The sequence below is a fragment of the Cavia porcellus genome, unplaced genomic scaffold (assembly GCF_034190915.1).
Source record: "Cavia porcellus strain 051 isolate PalLab524CR breed Dunkin Hartley unplaced genomic scaffold, mCavPor4.1 scaffold_6, whole genome shotgun sequence".
Taxonomy (NCBI): Eukaryota; Metazoa; Chordata; class Mammalia; order Rodentia; family Caviidae; genus Cavia; species Cavia porcellus.
In genome coordinates this window covers 89,463,024-89,479,797 of record NW_026947489.1, presented here as the reverse complement: position 1 = coordinate 89,479,797, position 16,774 = coordinate 89,463,024, and the positions used below count along the sequence as shown (strand labels likewise).

Genomic DNA, 16,774 nt, shown 5'->3' with positions numbered 1-16,774 from the left:
GCTGAGGCAGGTGGATCGCCATGAGTCTGAGCCCAATGTGGGCTACAGAGTGAGTTCAAAGCCAACCTGAACTGCACAGTGAGACCCCATCTCAAAAAACCAAAACAAACACAGAAAAAAGGATGGGGAAGGTTAGGAGCAGACCTGAAAGTCAGAGCTCTGGGCTGGGGATTTAGCTCAGCGACATAAGCGCCTGCCTTGCAAGCAGGCAGTCGTGAGTTCGATTCCCACCCCCCCACTGGTTAAAAAAAAAAAGTCAGAGCTCTGGGACCCTAAATCTTTCTCTTGTGTGTGGTGACAGGAACCCAGTTGGAAAGATTAAACAGTAGGGGGACAACCTCGGGGCCCTGCTCTCCGTCCCAGGCCTCGGGACCCACAAGTTGGTGGCTGAGACTTGGTCATCTTCCCAAGGCACCTCTGACGTCCTATGCCCATCACCTAGAGGACACCTGGGGCTTCCATTTCCAGAGAAGGGCTTGGCCCCACTGGCTGCCCTGCGTATTCCCGATAGGTGGCCAGAAACTGACAGATGGCAGTGGGGTACAGCGTCCCCCAGAGGCACCTCAATCCCCAGGCGCCAGCTTGCTGGGGGGCACAGCATACCTTGGGAGCAGGAGGCAGAAGAGACGATTCCCCAAACACACAGCAGGGAATGCAGACATCTGGACTCTGCCAGCTGAGGGCCCCTCATCAGGACTTGGGAAATGAATTCCCTGGCTCCTGAGAGGGACCCTGACCTGGAGAGGCCCCTAACCAGCCCAAGCTCAAAGCCAGAGTTCACTTGGAACAGATCAGCTAGGGGATGAAGGCTGAACCCAGAGGGCCTGGTGGCTGCACACACCTGTGAGCACAGCAAGCTGGAAGGCTGAGACAGGAAGTTGGCAAGTTTGAGCCTCGCCTGGGCAATTTAGGGGCTTAAAGAGACTCTGTCTCAAAGCAAAATGCAGTCTTAAAAACAGGGGCCAAGAACAGACCTGGGTTCAGTCCCCAGTACAAAACTAAAAACACACAGAAAAAAGCTATTTGCACGCTGGCCTGCCCCTCAGACCTGCAGGGACACGAGGACATGCCTCATGTCATGAGGCAATGAAGACCAGGGATGCAGGCAGGTCCAGGCCTGGGGGAGCCAGCAGGGAGGGAACATTCACTCTTGCAGGAAGACCCAGGCCCAGGAAGGAGTTCGGAGGAGGTGTTCCCTGAGCTGGGCCTTAAAGGGGGGGCTGGAATTTGTTAGGTCTCAGAAAGGAATGAGAAAGGCCCTCTCAGAAAGGGCACAGGCGGGGTGAGGGAAAGAAGGGGCGGGGGCAGGAGGGCAGAGAGGCCCTGGAAAGCCAGGGAGCAGCTGTGGAGGACCCTGGAGCTGTCCCTGAGATGGGACTTACCCAGATGGCATCGGGAAGCCTCTGAAGGTTACAGAGGGAGAGACTCATCTGGTCCCTAGGGGCCGAGGGGAGCCCAGGCTTCCAGCCTCACTAAAGACCCCACTTCCTGGCCACTGGCCCCGCCTCTGTGCCTCAGGCAAGCCCAGCACGGGCCTGTCTGCCGGGATGGACAGGCTGGCGGGCTTTTCCCTGCCACTGCTGCTCGCCAGGATTTGGGCAGCTCAGGTCACCCTCCAGCGGCTTCTGCGATCAGCGAACTCCAGGTACCCCGTCCCTCACTCCATTCCCGGCTGATTTAGCGGGGCACAGAGGTGTCCGCTTCTGGTCTGGCGCAGTCCAGCGGGTCGCCGTCTCGAACGCGACACCACACCGCCCCTGCCGGCGGGGCCACGCGCCCAGCTCCTCCGAAAAGATCCCAGCCCCACTGGGGAGCTGTTACAGGGATTAGGGTCCCCTGCGGGGTGGGGAAGTGGGGGCCACGCTAAGTGGAAGAGACCCAGCCTGGCTGTTCCCCGGGGCTGGGCGGAACCTGGCACCCCCCATTCCAGTGGGCGCCCCTTCCAGCAGCGGCTCCCCAAGCTGGGTATGGGTGGGGAGGTCTGGGGGCCTGCATGGCGCTGGTCCTGATTCAGCCAGGCGGTGTGTCCCTTTGGGCTCCTGCTTACATGGGCCAGCTGATCTCCAACGCTCCCCACCGGCAGGAGAGGACTGGGACAATCAGCCCATTCTTTGGCGGCTATGCTAGGGGAAAAAGCCAGGCATCCCAAGACATTTGACCCTGTGCTCTCGGGAAATCCCAGCTGGAATGTGGCATGGAATCCAGGGGAACCCCTGACTTCAGGAGGTGCCTGGGTCCCTGCCACGCAGTGACCCCTCCAGCAGCTCCTGCAGAGTGGGACATGGTGCTGCCAGGGTGCATCTCTCCTTGCCCAGTCTGGAGGCCCCCAGGACCCCAGGGCCAGACTCACCCGCCAAGCCAAGCGTACTGGCCTGTGAGGGCATTGCCACCTCCTCAGGCAGGAACACCGAAAGGCAGTTTGGGGGCCCAGGGGCAGGATTTAGGGAGTTGGAACTCTGCCTTCAAGGTCAAGAACTCTGGATGCCTGTGCCTGTGGCATTTTAGAGATGTGGGTAGGGCTGCCAGATTTCAGGAATAAATAAATATACACAACACTCAAGTATCTTTGAGCTTTAGATAAACAACGAATAATTTTTTAGACTAAGTAAGACACTAAAATTTATTATTTATCTGAAATTCAAATTTAACTAGGGTGTGTGTGTGTGTGTGTGTGTGCACGCACGCGCGCGTGTTACTGGGGATCAAGTCCAGGGCCTCCACGCTGTGCATCACCCCGAACCCTTTACATTTTTTATCTTGAGTCCAGGTTTTGTTATGTTGCTAAACTGCCCAGACTGGGCTCAAACTGGAGATCCTCCTGCCTCAGCCTTCTGAGTGCTGGGATAGGGATCCTGTCCTTTATCAAGCAATCCCAGATGTGGATCAGGTGGATGCTGGAAACCCAGGAGGGGCAGCACCAACCCTTTCCCTGTTCTCCAGCCTCCTAAGGCACCGCTGCCTGCCTGCCCCTTCCCGCTCCAGCCTTCCCAGCTGCTTGTCACAGTGTCTCAGCACTCTGTTCCGGGCCTGGCCCCAGCCTGGGTGGGTTTGGAAGGGCCTAAGTGTACGCCAGGCTGCGGGGCTGCAGCAGGAGGCCCCGGGAGCCCCGAAGCGTGGGTGGTGTTGGGAGAAGTGTCCAGTGGTCTGTGGACTGATGGCCTCTGGCCCAGGGAATTTGGGGTCTGAAGCAACTGAGGGAGAGGAGGCCAGAGGTCCTTACCCTCCTAACCCCACCCTTGTGTGCACACCCTAAACCACAGTTGTCCCAGGCTCAGGAGACTGACAGGTTCTGATTTTAGGGACCAAAAGGGGCCAAGAGATGAGAAACAGCAGGGAAAGAGGAGATCGAGGCTAGGGAGAGACACAGGGTGTTGGGGAGGTCAGGAGAGTCCTGAAAAGGTCCTAGAGACAGGGGACAGGACACAGTGCAGGGAAACAGCCACAGACGAGAACAAACTCTCTCACTGAAACTGACAGAGGTACTGCAGGGGAAAACCGGAAGTCGGGACAGCTCTCCAGGAGGCTGAGGCAGGAGGGTCGCCAAGAGTTTAACGCCAGCCTGCACTACATTGAGAGACCCTGTCTCAACCCCTAACCCACCAGAAAGAAAAAAAAAAATGTTGAGAGAAAGTAGATGCTCAGGGAGATGGGGAGACAGGAGACTGGGCAAAAACGGGAGATGGGGGGGGGTGAGCCATACAACAGACCTGTGATTGGGACAGAAGAGAAGCAGAGACGAATCTCTACGAAGTCAGGGCGTTTGGGGGAAGCAAAGTCCCAGTAAAGATCCCGCCACACCGTGACAGATTCCGGCCCCCACCCCATCTCCCAGGCCCGACCCCGAGAAGCTGCGGGTTCCCGCCGTCCCTCCCGCGTCCGGGGCGATGCCGCCCCCTAGCGGCCCGCGCGCCCCAGGGAAGCTTCCACCCGCGACATTCGCGCTCCTGTCTCGCGTCGGGGAGGAAACGTACCCGCACGTCCTCGGGGGTCAGGAGGAGGCCGGGGACGCGAATCCTAAGTCTGTCTGAGATCCGCCAGGCCGCTCCCTTCCTGGCGTGACGCCTCTCCCCGCACCCCCACTCTATGCACCCCCTCCCCGCTCAACCCAGCTTTCTCCCTCCCCCACCTCGTCCCTTCCCCTAAAATCCAGACGACCAGGGGCTCCCAGCAGCCGCGCCCCTCTCCCACTCGCCGCCAGGCGGAGAGCCCCAAAGTCTGCGACCCGAAGGCAGTTCTCGGGGGGCGAGGTGGGGAGCAAGGGGTCAGCAGTCTAGGCGGACCCCGAGATTTTGAAATGTCGGTCTCTTCCACCTCCCAATTCCCCAAACCCAGACGACTCCTCCCCGCCCCGCCCCGCCCTCCTCCTTCCCCTCCTACTGCCCCCCCAGGTGCCCCGGGCCCGCCCCATCCCGGGCGGGGCGCATAGGTGCGGAGAAGTGGCGGGGTCACCGCCCAGCGTCCCCTCCACCCTTCTCCGCGGAAGCCCAGCGGATCCAGGGTCAGGATGCGGGTCGCCAGCGTCCCGGGCCTCGGGCCCACCCTGCTCTCGCCCTGCTGCCCACGCTGCTGTCCGGCCTCCTCTGCACGCGCGCTTTGGAGGTGAGGCTGCTGCGCCCGGCCTGCCCCTCTCTGGAGCCCGGTCCCCACCTTCCGCTGTCAGTGCCCCCTCCCCGACCCTGCAGTCCGCAGCTTCCTTGCCCTTTCCGCGGAGGAGGTGGGAGCGCGCTGGGGAGAAGCCAGAGCCTGGGCGGCCGCGCCCTGGAGGGTAAAGGCGGGGCGGGGTGGGGGGACACGGACTGCCCGCCCGCCACTGCCCGCGGAGGCCTGAGCCTGTGTGTGACCTGCTGTGCCTGCTTTCCAGCTGCTGCTCGCCTTCTGACGGGGGCCAGGCGTACCCTGGCCCTGTTCCTCCAGCGTGGGCCACCTCGGGGCGGCCCCAACCCTCTCTGGGAAGTTCCTTTGCTCGCATCCAGCAGGCAGGGAGGTCCGGGGCTGCCGTGACCTCTGACCTGCTGCCTGACCCGCGGTGTGACCGGGAGATGGGTGGTCCTGGGAGAGGGCTGGGCTCAGGATCCTGGGTAGGCTCCTCTCCCAGGTCACTCTGCACACTGAGACAGGCCCGGAAAGCGCGCCGCAGCTTCCTGCAGCGCTGGGCTGCACCCAGATGGTCTCCAACCCAGGCAGGGCGTGCGGACCTCGGCCTGAGCCCACCCTGGCCCGGAGTAGCTGGAGAAAGTCCTGGATTCCTTGCGCACCCCGGAGCATCCACCTGTAGATTACGCCCAGCACCTCCCGGCCTCCCAGGAGGGGTTGCTGTCTCGCCCAGACAGAAAGCCAGAAAGCCAAGGCGCCCGGGCCCGGAGGTCTTCTGAAGAGCCATGCTCTGAACCACCCCAGCAGGGCCACCCCCGTTAAAATGGGGAGAGGGCAGTGGGGAAAAGGCACTCCTACCCCCAGCAGGAAGTGGGACCAGTTTATGAAACCTGTTAGTACCCGTGGTTTCTCACTTAAGTCTAGGAGAAGTGTCCTCAGGGTGGAGGCTAAGTGTCCTCAGGGTGCCCAGTGTCAGGACCCTGCAGTTCGCCTGGAGCTGGGTAGTCGCCCCTGACGCCTGGAGCTGGGTAGTCGCCCCTGAGTGCTGTGTGTTTGGGAGGCTGTGGGACCTGGGGTCCTCCTTCCTGCTCCTGTGCCCCTCAGAGGCAGAGCTTGTTCGGAGGTGCAGACCCTGACCTGTCGGGACACCTCTCCTCACTGCTGCGATTAGCAAATGAAACTCTGCTTTGGTTTTCTTGAGTAAAAGATAAAGATGCCCTGCAAGGAGGGTCCTGGGGAGTAAACCCAGGGTCTTCATCTCTAGCCCTTTGTATTTTGAGATTAGGGTCACGAAATTGCTCAGACTGGGTTTGAGCTGGTGATCCTCCTGCCTCAGCCTCCCCAAGAGTGCTGGAATTACAAGGGCCCTCCAGCACACTGGCTTGTCTTCCTACTTCTTGAGCCCTGGTTGTTTGGCTCAAGTGGCTAAGGGACCAATAACCCTGTCACTTCCTGTACCTGTATCCCTCCCTCGGCCTCAGTCTAGGAGCAGCCAGGGTGAGATCAGGTAGTCATCAAATATTTACGCATTCATCCTGCAAATGTCTGGACTGCTGGGTTTTCAGCAGTGATCAGAACAATAAAACTCCTAGTCTGCGTGGAGTTCACACTCTACCCGACAATTAATGATTTTAACTATGTGAAATGCTGGGTGGGTTTTGTTTTGGTGTGTGTGTGTGTGTGTGTGTGTGTGTGTGTGTGTGTGTGTGTATTGTTTTGTTTGTTTTAAGCAAGGCCTCTATGTAACCTAGGCTGGTTTTGAATTCACAGTGAGATCCTCCTGCCTCAGCCTCATGACTGCTGGGATTACAGGTGTTCACAAACACTCCCAGCTCCAGATGCTGGATGTTGCTAGGTCCTGTAGAGAACAGTTAGACCTTGGGGGAAGGGGCGCTTTGGGGGTGTAGTGTGATCCACAGAGTTGGAGAGGAAGGTGACAGATAGCCTTGCAGATACCAGAGGGAAAAGTCAGCGGCCACCAATGCCATGAATGTTGTGCAGTTCTGACCAGGTGCCCTGAAGAACTGGTGCGGAAGACAGAGGGGAAGCTGAGGCTGAGGCTAAGGCTGAGGCCGGAGGATGGAAAGCTCAGGACCAGGTGGGCAGCGGCTCAAAATAAAGGCAAAGGTTGGGGTACAGCTCAGTTGCTGAGCATGCGTGAGGCCCCAGGGGAGAAGGAAAGTTACGGGTCCCTGGACCACAGATGTCTCGGGCAAGGAATGGGATGGGTGCCCGGGAGCTTCCCTGGAATGGGAATTGCGGACAGAAGGAGAGGAAGAAGAGGCAGCCGGCACGGCAGGACTCGGGGCCCTGACTGGGAGCGTGGTGGAGGGAGGGACGCAGTGCTGGCTTTTGTCTTCAGTCTACACACCTTGACCGCCTTGACACTGTGACCACTGCCTCTTCTTCCGCAGACTTCGCCCGGGTCTGAGTGTGATGGTGGCTGTAATCTCCATTTGGGGTGGTGGGTGGGCTGGGTCCAGGGGCCCATCCATCTCCCGGCCCCCTACCCCAGGAGAGGCCGGGGTGCATTCCTCTCTGGCCAGTTCCCTCCCATTCTGGCCACAAGGAGCTTCGCACCTGGGACAGGCCACTCTGTAATGCCCACCTCCCTCCTGCAGGCCAGGCCACCTCCCCTGAGGGTCCCTAAGAGGGCGGTGGGTGACAGTGTGAGCCCATGACTCTGATAAATAAATAAACCCCAGATGCTGAGCAGAGCGAGCAGTAGCTGAGGGAGTCCCAGGCAGAGTGCGAGTCTGCGGAGTCTGGGCCGGCACGCGGTGACCCCGAGGCCTTGCCTGCCCACCCGAGCTCTGTGGGTACCGTTGGGACCTCGCTGCTCCTCACTCGGATCCCGACTCCCAGCATTGCGTCTTTCTCTGTCCCTTTGAGTCGCTGGAGCAGTCAGAGCCACTTCGGCCCTCAAGCCCCGCCTGCCCAGTGTAGAGGGTGGGACACTCGTGCCCATTGCCAAGCCCAGGTGCTGAGTCCCAGTCCCAGGTCCTTCCAGTTGCCGCCCATGTGTGGGGAGGCCAGGGCCCCCCTGCCTGTTCCTCCAGTGCCAATCACCCTTCCTGTCCCTGCCCAGATCCTACCCCGGAGGATTCCGATGCTGTGAGAACAGGTGTTGCCAGGGAGATGAAGCCTCCGGCCTCTTCAGGTGAGTCCAGGGCCAGCGGTTCCAGGCGCAGGCTACGGCGAGGATGGGGGACACCCCTTGGGGACTGGTGGCCTGGGCAGTCAGGGTGACATCGGTGCCTTTGGTGCAGGGTTTTCCTCCTCATCTGCATCTTCATCCTGTCTGTGTTGGGCTGCTTCAGCCTGGGCAGGCACTGCTGTGTGAACCGCTGTCAAACAATGGTGGGCCCCACAGGGGGTCACCAGCAGCCCCAAAGCCCAGCCACCTTCGGGGCACCCCCATCCTACAGCGAGGTGAGTGTGCCTGTCCCAGGCCTCTGCCAGCATGGGGAGCTGGTGGCCTACAAGCCAGGCCCCGGGGAGATCAAGTGTCCTCTTCCCCTGCAGGTGGTTGGGAAGCCCACCTTGTCCCTCTCTCCCACGGAGCCCCCGCCTCCCTACAGCCTCAGGCCTGAAGGCCACACTGGCACGGAGAGGGACGTCAACAACCCGGCCTCTGACCTGGAGCCTCCCTGGAGACCCCCAGAGCAAGCTGGCGATGGCTGGGATTCCTGCACTGTCCCCTGACACCCGGCCACGGCACTCGCTTCTTGGATTTAACTTACTGCTTTTCTTACTCCTGTTCCTCCCGGCCTCTACTTATCCTGGGGCCAGGACAGGCTTAAAGGGACTGTACCTGTCCCTCCTCCAAGTTAAAGGCTGCTGGAGGGACCGGCAGTATGTGAGCTGCTCGGTAGGGTAGACAGCGGCCTGTCACTGGAGGTATACAAGTCAGGACTGGACATCTAGCTTGGGATATTACGAAGGCTTTCTCTACCCTGCTGTGGTTTTTTTTCCTTTTTGAGGGGGGGATTCTTTTTGTCTTTTTGAGACAGGGTCTCACTATGCAGTTCAGCCTGGCCTTGAGCTCACTTTGTAGCCCATGTTGGTCTCGAACTCACAACAATCCTCCTGCCTCAGCCTCATTGTGATCCTTATTTACACTTTTGGTTTCTTGTACCAGAGAAATGATATATTTATTTATTTCACTTAAGAGTGTGATTTCGAGGTACAGCCATTTTCCTAGAAATGTCTCAAGCGTATCCTTCTTTATGGCAGAGTAGTACTCTATTGTAAAAAAAAAAATCTTTTTTTTTTTTTTTTAACCGGTACCGGGGATTAAACTCACAACCACCTGCTCACAAGACGGGTGCTTATGCTGCTGAGCTAAATCCTCAGCCCCAAAACACATCTTCTTTATCCATTCATTGGTTGATGGACATTTGGGCTGTTCGCAACATTTAGGTATCACAAATTGTACTGCTATAAACAAGGGTGTGCATGAATCACTGTGGCACAATGCTTGTAATTCTTCCAAGAAGATACCAAGAAGGGAAATAGCTGGGTCACATGGAACCTCTGGTTGTAGTTTTTTGAGGACTCACCCCACCGATTTCTACCATAGTTGCACCAGTCTACACTCTCACCAACAGTGGAGAAGGGCTCCTTTCTCCCCGCAGCCCTGCCAGCGTTTGTTATTGGTTGATTTCTCAGTAAGGACTATTTTTTCTGGAGTGAAATGGAATCTCAGCCTTGTTTTAATTTGTACCTCTTGAATGAGCACTGAGATTGAATGTTTTTTCATACGTTTATTTGCCTTTTTTTTTTTTTTTTTGTCTTTTTTGTTTTTTTTTTTATCGGTACCAGGGATCGAACTCACAACTGCCTGCTTGCAAGGCAGGCATTTATGCCGCTGAGCTAAATCCCCAGCCCCCTTATTTGCCTTTTCTACTTCTTCATCTGAGAAGTGTCTCGTCATTTCAGAGGCCCAGTTTTGGATTGGGTCTTTACGTTTGGTGGAGGGGTTAAATTCTTTATGTATGCTTTGTTGCTAGGTGTGATAGCACATGTGTGTGATAGCACTCTGGAGGCTGAGACAGGAGGATTCCTATGAGTTCAAGGCCAGTCTGAATTACGGAGCATGAACCTGTCTCAAAAAGAAAGAAACAAGGAAGGAAGGACGGACAAATAGAGTAGCCACTCCTTTTTTCCAGTTTCTATCCTTTGACTGTCAGTATATGAATTTCTTTTGTAATTAAATGTGTTTTTTTCTATGCAGCATATTATTAGATTGTGCATTTTTGTTTCTTTGTTTTGTTTTTGCTTCTTGATTCACTCGTCCAGTCTGTTAAAGCAATACTTTATAATCCACACTGGTCTCGCATGATTCTGCCTCAGCCTCCTAGTGCTGGGGTTACACATGTGTTTAATCATTTTTATAATTCTTTAATGAATTATGAAAAGCTCAATCACATTTAACATACTATATTTGAATAATGAGAGACCCTCAAGTTATAAACAACAATGTACATACATCTACACAACAATTTCAGCAACATTTTGATTAATGGAACCCAGGTATGGAACCCAGGTAGAAGCACTTTTTTTCTTTTTTAAATCTATGACCCAAATTAAACTTGGATTAAGTGATCCAAAAATGTAAACGAAAGAGAAAAAAATACTTGAGCTCAAATAAAGAAGAACAACTGTACCAAATAGACAAATGGACAAACATGGACTTGATCTGTGCGGATGCAAACACAGAATTAAGTACACAGCTTGTCGGCACCCAAGAGAGCGCTCCAGGATTCCTGCAGCCATGTATGTATCTGCCTCTCGCCCCCTTGCTGAACTAGCTCGATTCTTAAACCCCGTGTGCTCGGGCTTGGAACATGGGTCACCTCCAGCACCCCACGCCCCCGGGATGTTTCTTGAGCACTGCTATATGGACAATGTGCTTTCCTGTGTGTGTGTGAATGATCCCTACTCAGCCACTTCCAACAACAGTTTAACAGACTGGACAAACAGACAAACAGATAACACAGGCAGACTGACAAACACCTTATAAGATCAGCCCTACACTCAAATACATTGTAGCCAAATTGAATTACACTGACTTTACACCTGTAGAATTTGTGATTACAAACAGACCAGGCACATTTGTGGTAGATCAGTTAGCAGAGCTCTCTGGTAAAAATTTGTAGAGGACAAAGACTTATCTATAATAACATGTATTTTTGTGGTAAGGCTCAGCATGCCCTCCTGTATCTATTTAGACCTTTGGTTTATTTTTGGTTCCAACTCCTGGGCATCCTGGGTCAGTTAAGGTTGGTTCTGGCTTCATCCTTTTCTATTGGTTCTGGCATGGTCTCTGGCATCACTGTCGGAGGACTGAACATCCGTTTCTTGAGAGGTGGCATCAACCCCTTCTCTGGCTTTGGGTCTGTGAGCCAGGCGGGCAGCACACACTGGCACCCAGAAAGGCCGTTCTGCATTCTCTGGGAAAATACAGGCATCCCCTGTACCCCAAACTGGCACCAGGCGAGTCCCTTCCGTTGTTCAGTGTGAAGATCCTTCCAAAGGACCCTTCCTAACCCATCTTTCTTAACCTGACTAAATTATTTCTGCTGTTATAGTTCCTCCTTTGTAGAATTTTAAAAATTAATAGTATACACTGCCAAGTGAAGTCTGCTATGAGATGTAAATTTGGTAAGGAAAGTTTCACATTTTTGTTTGTGTAATTAAATTTTGAGGGGCTGGGGATTTAGTCAGCGGCATAAGCACCTGCCTTGCAAGCAGGCAGTCGTGAGTTCGATCCCTGGTACCGATAAAAAAAGAAAAAAGAAAAAAAATGTAAATTTTGAGCATGTTTTATTAGCCCGTATCTGATAGCAAGAGCGCAGGCGGGGGGAGCCCACGCCTCCTTTGTCTCCCTAGGTTGTAAGCGGGCGCCCCCCTAGGGGGGTGCAGCCTGTGAACCCCCTCTGCCCTCCTGCACCGTGGGAGAATGTTCACAGCCTGCTAGCCCCGCCCCCCCAGTCACCGTCAGACTTCCGGTTGACACAGTGTATCAACCATCCGCAGCTGCCACTGTCCACAGGGCACCCAGGCTTTACACCAGCATCCGGCTCCGGAGGCTGCAATTTCTAACATTGGACAACTTGAACGTTTTAACCCGGACTGAACAACCCTTAAGAACCGGTGCTAAATCTATCAGCACCCATGACGTTAGAGACCTAACAGTTCACCTTGCAGCTGAATCCAGCAACACTGCTCTGCACTTTTCTTGTCTGGGCGGAGCTCCAGGCTCCGGAGCTCTGGGTTCCCTCCCTGCCTGGGGCCTGTGAGAAGCCTGACAGGAGCAGAAAGCAGCAGTTTTTCACTGTTAACGCTTTAACGTCTGTAGAGGCCCCGATAGATTTGTGATTTGTTTTTCTCTAGCCTTCTCTAAGATGTTTTCCCATTCCCTCCCAAGTATGTAGATTTACAATTCCTTCTTCTGGAAACAAAGTCAAGAAATGTAGCAAGCTGTGTAGTGTTAGTGTATTGAAAACTAAAAGTTGATATAAGAAAGCAAAAAAGACCTAAATAGATGTAGAGTTACATCAAGCGTAATTTGAAGCAAGTACCTCTAAAGTGAATATTTTGGGGGAAAAAAAACATTTTTAGAATTTACTGCCCGATCCCAAGACCCACTACAAAGCCACAGTGAGATAGGGATATGTTGGAGCCAGCCTATTACCAGCTCAGGAAAGCCAATGGTGGAATTTTTAGGAATTTTACAGGTGAGTTGGCTTCATACTGGTTGTTTGAAATTCTTTTGTGAGAGTATTTTGTAAATAAGCAGCAAACCACAAATCGACCACACTGCCCCCTGACCACTAGTAGCCTGCCGGGCCAAGCAGAGCCGGCCGTCTTGGGAGCTGGCTGAGCCATGGTGTCCCGCTCTGCGGCAGGGCTGTCACAGGCCCACAGGACGTTTTTCCTCTGGACCAGGAAGGCCTTCCACGTCAGTTCTGAACCGGCATCGAGTGGCCCAATGATACCGGCATCTACACTCGGGTCAGATAGTGGAAGCTTTTGCGGAAGGGACAGACAGTGGCCATGTGGCCCCCACAGGTGCAGCAGCACAACTTTTGGCAAAATGTCCCCTCCCGGCACAACAGCGATAAGTGGCTTGTGTTTCCTCTTTCCTTTAGGCTGGGAACTGAGGACCTGAGTAATTATACTTTGTTTAGGACTGTTGGGGATTGTAGATATGCAGAAAACCTGCTGTGTCTGGCCCGGCCCCTGGCTTCCTTCAGCACTGATGGCAGGGCAGCGGGAGGAGAGGGCTCCACTCCCGGAGCGGAAGGAGGAGGCTGTCGCCTATGGCTCCATTGTGGTTACCCTGTGATGGCTGTCACTTCACCATTTTCTTTCTGCTCATGACTTGATTTTAAAACCATGTCTGGAGCCAATCCCACACCAAAATGTAAATACGAGAAGCAAGCACACAGCCACCAGCTCCACACACAGCTGTGATCCTTTAGAATGTCTTTGCCCCATATCTAACAACTGGTAAAATCGATGTGTTTCTTTTCCTTTGGTTTCTTGTAAGCCAATTTTCCCTCTGAATTCTCTTAAGTCCTGTTCATCTCTGGCTTCCCTCGAGCCTGTGTGTCTTCAGCTTTTGCTCCCCAGCCCTGATGGACTCCTTATTTATCCCCAGGCAGCATCAGTTCACTCCGGTGATGAGCATTGATCACCTCCTTTCCACTTCTCCCCCTGCAGCACACAAAGGAGACATCACCTCACCTGCTGTCTCTTCTTAGCCCTTACGTTCCTGGTGGGAGAGAAGGAGCTGCTCCACACGGAGGGTGTTATTTATACACTCAGGAGGTAGGACATCAATTCCAGCCCCGCTGCCTAGCAACTTGTCTGCCTGGCTGCCTGGGCCCCCTGCTTGGAGCTGAACCAGCCTGTTTACCTGGCTTGTTCTGGGCTCTCTTGTTTCTGGGCCAGCCTTGCTTTAGCCCCACACATGTGATCAATCTCCAGCTCCCAGGGCTTCCTACAGTAACCCTGGGGAGAAATTAAGTGAATTCAGGACCTCTTTGTCCCATCTTCCGGATTAATTTTGGGTTTTTGTTGGTTTTTTTGGAGACAGGGTCCTGCTGTGTAGTTCAGGCTGGTCTTGAACTCACTGTGCAGCCCTCACTGGCCTTGAACTGGCTGTTTCAGCCTCCCCAAGTGCTGAGATTACAACTGTGCACCACCTCGCCTGGCGTCTGTATTACTTTCAAAATTTTAAAACATTTTTTAAAAATCAGTTTCCTAGCTGAGCGTGGTGGCTCATGCTTGTAATCCCAGCACTCGAGAGGCTGAGGCAGGAGGATCTTTGCGAGTTTGAGACCAGCCTGGACTACAAAGTGAGCTCAAGGCCAACCTGAACTGCATAGTGAGACCCTGTCTCAAAAAAACCACACACACAGGGCTGGAGGTTTAGCTCAGCGGCATAAGCGCCTGCCTTGGAAGCAGGCAGTCGTGAGTTCGATCCCTGGTACTGATAAAAAGGAAAAAGACAAAAAAAAAAAAAAAAAAACAAAACCACACACACACAAATCCGTTACCTGCCTCCACATTCAGAAGCTGCTTATGTTGGCAAATGTCGTTAGATCACGAGTAGGGCTCTGATCTTAGTGCCCCAAAAAGGGCCCCATTTGTGGCCCTTAAACTGCAACCACTTGGGACTGGAGACCAGGAATTTGCCGGCCTCTGGTGGGGTGGTGAGTGCAGGTGGCTTCCCTGTTGCTGAGTGGCCCCCACTCAGACTGGAAGTGACAGGAACAAAAGGCCGACTGGGGCTCAGGGATGACACTTTGTCTGTCACCTGGCAGGATCACTGTGGAGCAGGATTATCTTTTAATTTGAGAAAATTCAACCATGGCAGCTGCTATTTGGTCAGTGCCTCAACATGTGCTTGTGTTTCCTGCCGAGCAATAGAAAATGTCCAGGACTTGGGTCAGTCTCAAGAAGAATTTCTGGTTGTTTTTTGTTGGTTTGTCTTGTCTTGAGAAGGCCTCCTTATAGAACCCAGGCTGGGTTTGAAGTTGGAGTCCTCCTGCCTCAGCCTCTCCAGTGCTGGGATTCCAGGTGTGCACTGCCATACCCGGAACTTCTGGCCACTTTGCATGAGTGCTTCTGCTTCTCTGGCCACGCTGACCCTGTCCAGACCCCTCTCCTCATTGCGACACGGGCTGCACAAGAAGGATGAAGCCAGCCCTCAGAGGAAATGGAGGCTGAGGACTCTGTGCCGATGGCTGCCCACTGCCTGGCTCCCTGCCCAGGCTCCATTCTTCTGCCCGGGTGTGACCGTCAATCCTCATAAATCAGCTCCTCCAGGTTAGGAAACACTCAGCTGGTTGGCACATGCTCTTGAATGTGTTTGAGTGGGTCCCAGAGGGGTGGCCTTGGGACCATTTCTGCTCCTTCACCCCTCCTCTCCAGCACATTGCCTGCTCTGTGTCCCCAAGCAACGAATTGAGCAGCTTTGCTGTGCCACACCCTCCTGCCTCAGCCTCCTGCCTCTGAGCAGCCCATCCAGGCTGGATCAGCAGCAAATTAGCCCTCTCTTCCTTAAATGCAGGGTGGCAGTGAAGGTATGCTAGAGACGCTTCCAGCTAAATCGATGCACCTTGAGGCTGTGCGCTTAAGTGAAATAAACCACACCTGAGTGTGCAAATCCCACACTATTTCTCTAGTGCGAAAAACCGCAAGATTAAGGAGTGAAATGTATAATAGGTATTGGGAAATGGGAAGAAAAATGTCCAAATGGGAAGGGGAACAGGGAAGGGGGAGAGAAAGGAAGGAAGGGACAAGGAAAAAAAAAAAAAAATAGAAGGGGAAATGGCAGCAAAGCCCGTGTAATTACAGAGGAGAAACAAGACTGAAGATATCTGAAGGCAGCTAAGGGAGGGAGCAACGCTGCAGGCGCATTCACTGCAGGTCAGACTAGGAGAAAGAACTCCTCGCCCAAATACTCCTCTCCAGGGACGAACAGCAGTGACTAATATTCTGAAGGGCTATCAGTCACTTCGGGGTGGAGACCTAACCTCCTTACCCCGCCCCTTCCAGCAAAGCCTTTATTTGGCCCCTATGCGCATGCTCGCGACTCGCTTCCCCATTTGAGCCCCGAGCTATCAGTATTTCCCTATTGACTGTGCCTGTGTTGTGTACTTGTGGATGGACTACAGTTTTGTCCCGCCTCACACACATCCTTTGCTTTGTGATTGGGTCAATATTCCCTAAGCCACCGTACTTGTAAGCTTATTGGTTGATTATAATTTTGTTCCGCCTTGACCCCGCCTCCCCTCGTGGCTTTGCCCAATGAAGCACCGTTGAGAAACAGGGCGAATGGGCCACCCCGCTTCCCAGGCTCTCTTCTGTTGTTTTAGACAGAAGCTTTTTTTTTTCCCCAATAAATTCATCCCCCTCTTAACCTCCCTTGTCCCTAGAATTCATTCCTAGATTTTAGAGAACACGAACCCAAACTTTCAGGCATCTAGCAGGTTGGGAGTTCCATTCCCCTGTATCAGAGGGAAGAAAGGGGAGTGGGGAAAAAAAGCAGCAGCAAAATGTATCGTACAAGTACAAATTCCCACTGATGAAGGTGATCTTTATGTGAACCTAAAATGTACCAATAAAAAAACTAACACCGGGCATGTCTATCATCCAAGCACCTGGGAGGCTGAGGCAGGGGGATTGCCTTGATTTCCAGGGCAGCCTGGGCTACATAGTGAGACCCTGTCTCAACTCTCCCCTGTAAATCGTGTCAGATCTCATGTCTACAAATGAGAAAGCTAACAGTACACTTGGCTATGAAAAGCTAATTTACCTCCGATTTTGCTCTAGTTATTTTGAGTTGGTTTATTGCCTCTTGCAACCCACAGACCTCAGAATGGCCTGCGGCAGTGTTATGGTTGATACACTGTGTCAACTTAAGAGGTTTAGAAACTGAACTAAGACTCAGCAGGGAGCCAGGATTCTTACTTTGTAGCTATCCTCAGTCTGTGCACAGAGACTTTGTGAGTGCTACATCGGCCCTGGGGTCAGGGTGGCCAGCGTACACGGAGGAGAAGAGGCTTGCCCTGCCTTCTTTTGCTCTAGCTGTGTGCAGGCTGCTGCCTGGAAGTGTTGCCTCTGTGCCATGCCACGCTGCCTTGGAGTCAGCTGGTTTTGGACT

General features: G+C 53.8%; 1 protein-coding gene across 3 annotated transcripts; it reads left to right on the top strand.

Annotated features, from left to right (window-relative positions):
* Window positions 1–1,315: 1,315 nt before the first annotated feature.
* On the top strand, window positions 1,316–9,831 carry Tmem92 (transmembrane protein 92). Of its 3 annotated transcripts, none has more exons than XM_023563856.2 (4): window positions 1,316–1,645; window positions 7,682–7,753; window positions 7,863–8,025; window positions 8,175–9,831. In XM_023563856.2, the coding sequence occupies exons 1-4, from the start codon at window positions 1,548–1,550 to the stop codon at window positions 8,184–8,186; spliced, it is 345 nt and encodes a 114-aa protein (XP_023419624.1). In that variant the 5' UTR covers window positions 1,316–1,547; the 3' UTR covers window positions 8,187–9,831. The 3 variants fall into 3 exon arrangements, with proteins under 3 accessions (XP_023419624.1, XP_023419622.1, XP_023419623.1); XM_023563854.2 differs by having other exon boundaries at window positions 1,317–1,645; window positions 8,119–9,831; XM_023563855.2 differs by lacking the exon at window positions 1,316–1,645 and adding an exon at window positions 4,408–4,599 and having other exon boundaries at window positions 8,119–9,831.
* The last annotated feature ends 6,943 nt before the right edge of the window (window positions 9,832–16,774 follow it).

Coding starts and splice junctions, on each gene's coding strand:
- Tmem92 (XM_023563854.2), top strand. CDS start 1,548: ATGGACAGGCTGGCGGGCTTTTCCCTGCCACTGCTGCTCGCCAGGATT. Junction 1,646..7,681: donor CTGCGATCAGCGAACTCCAG/GTACCCCGTCCC, acceptor GTCCCTGCCCAG/ATCCTACCCCGGAGGATTCC. Junction 7,754..7,862: donor GAAGCCTCCGGCCTCTTCAG/GTGAGTCCAGGG, acceptor CCTTTGGTGCAG/GGTTTTCCTCCTCATCTGCA.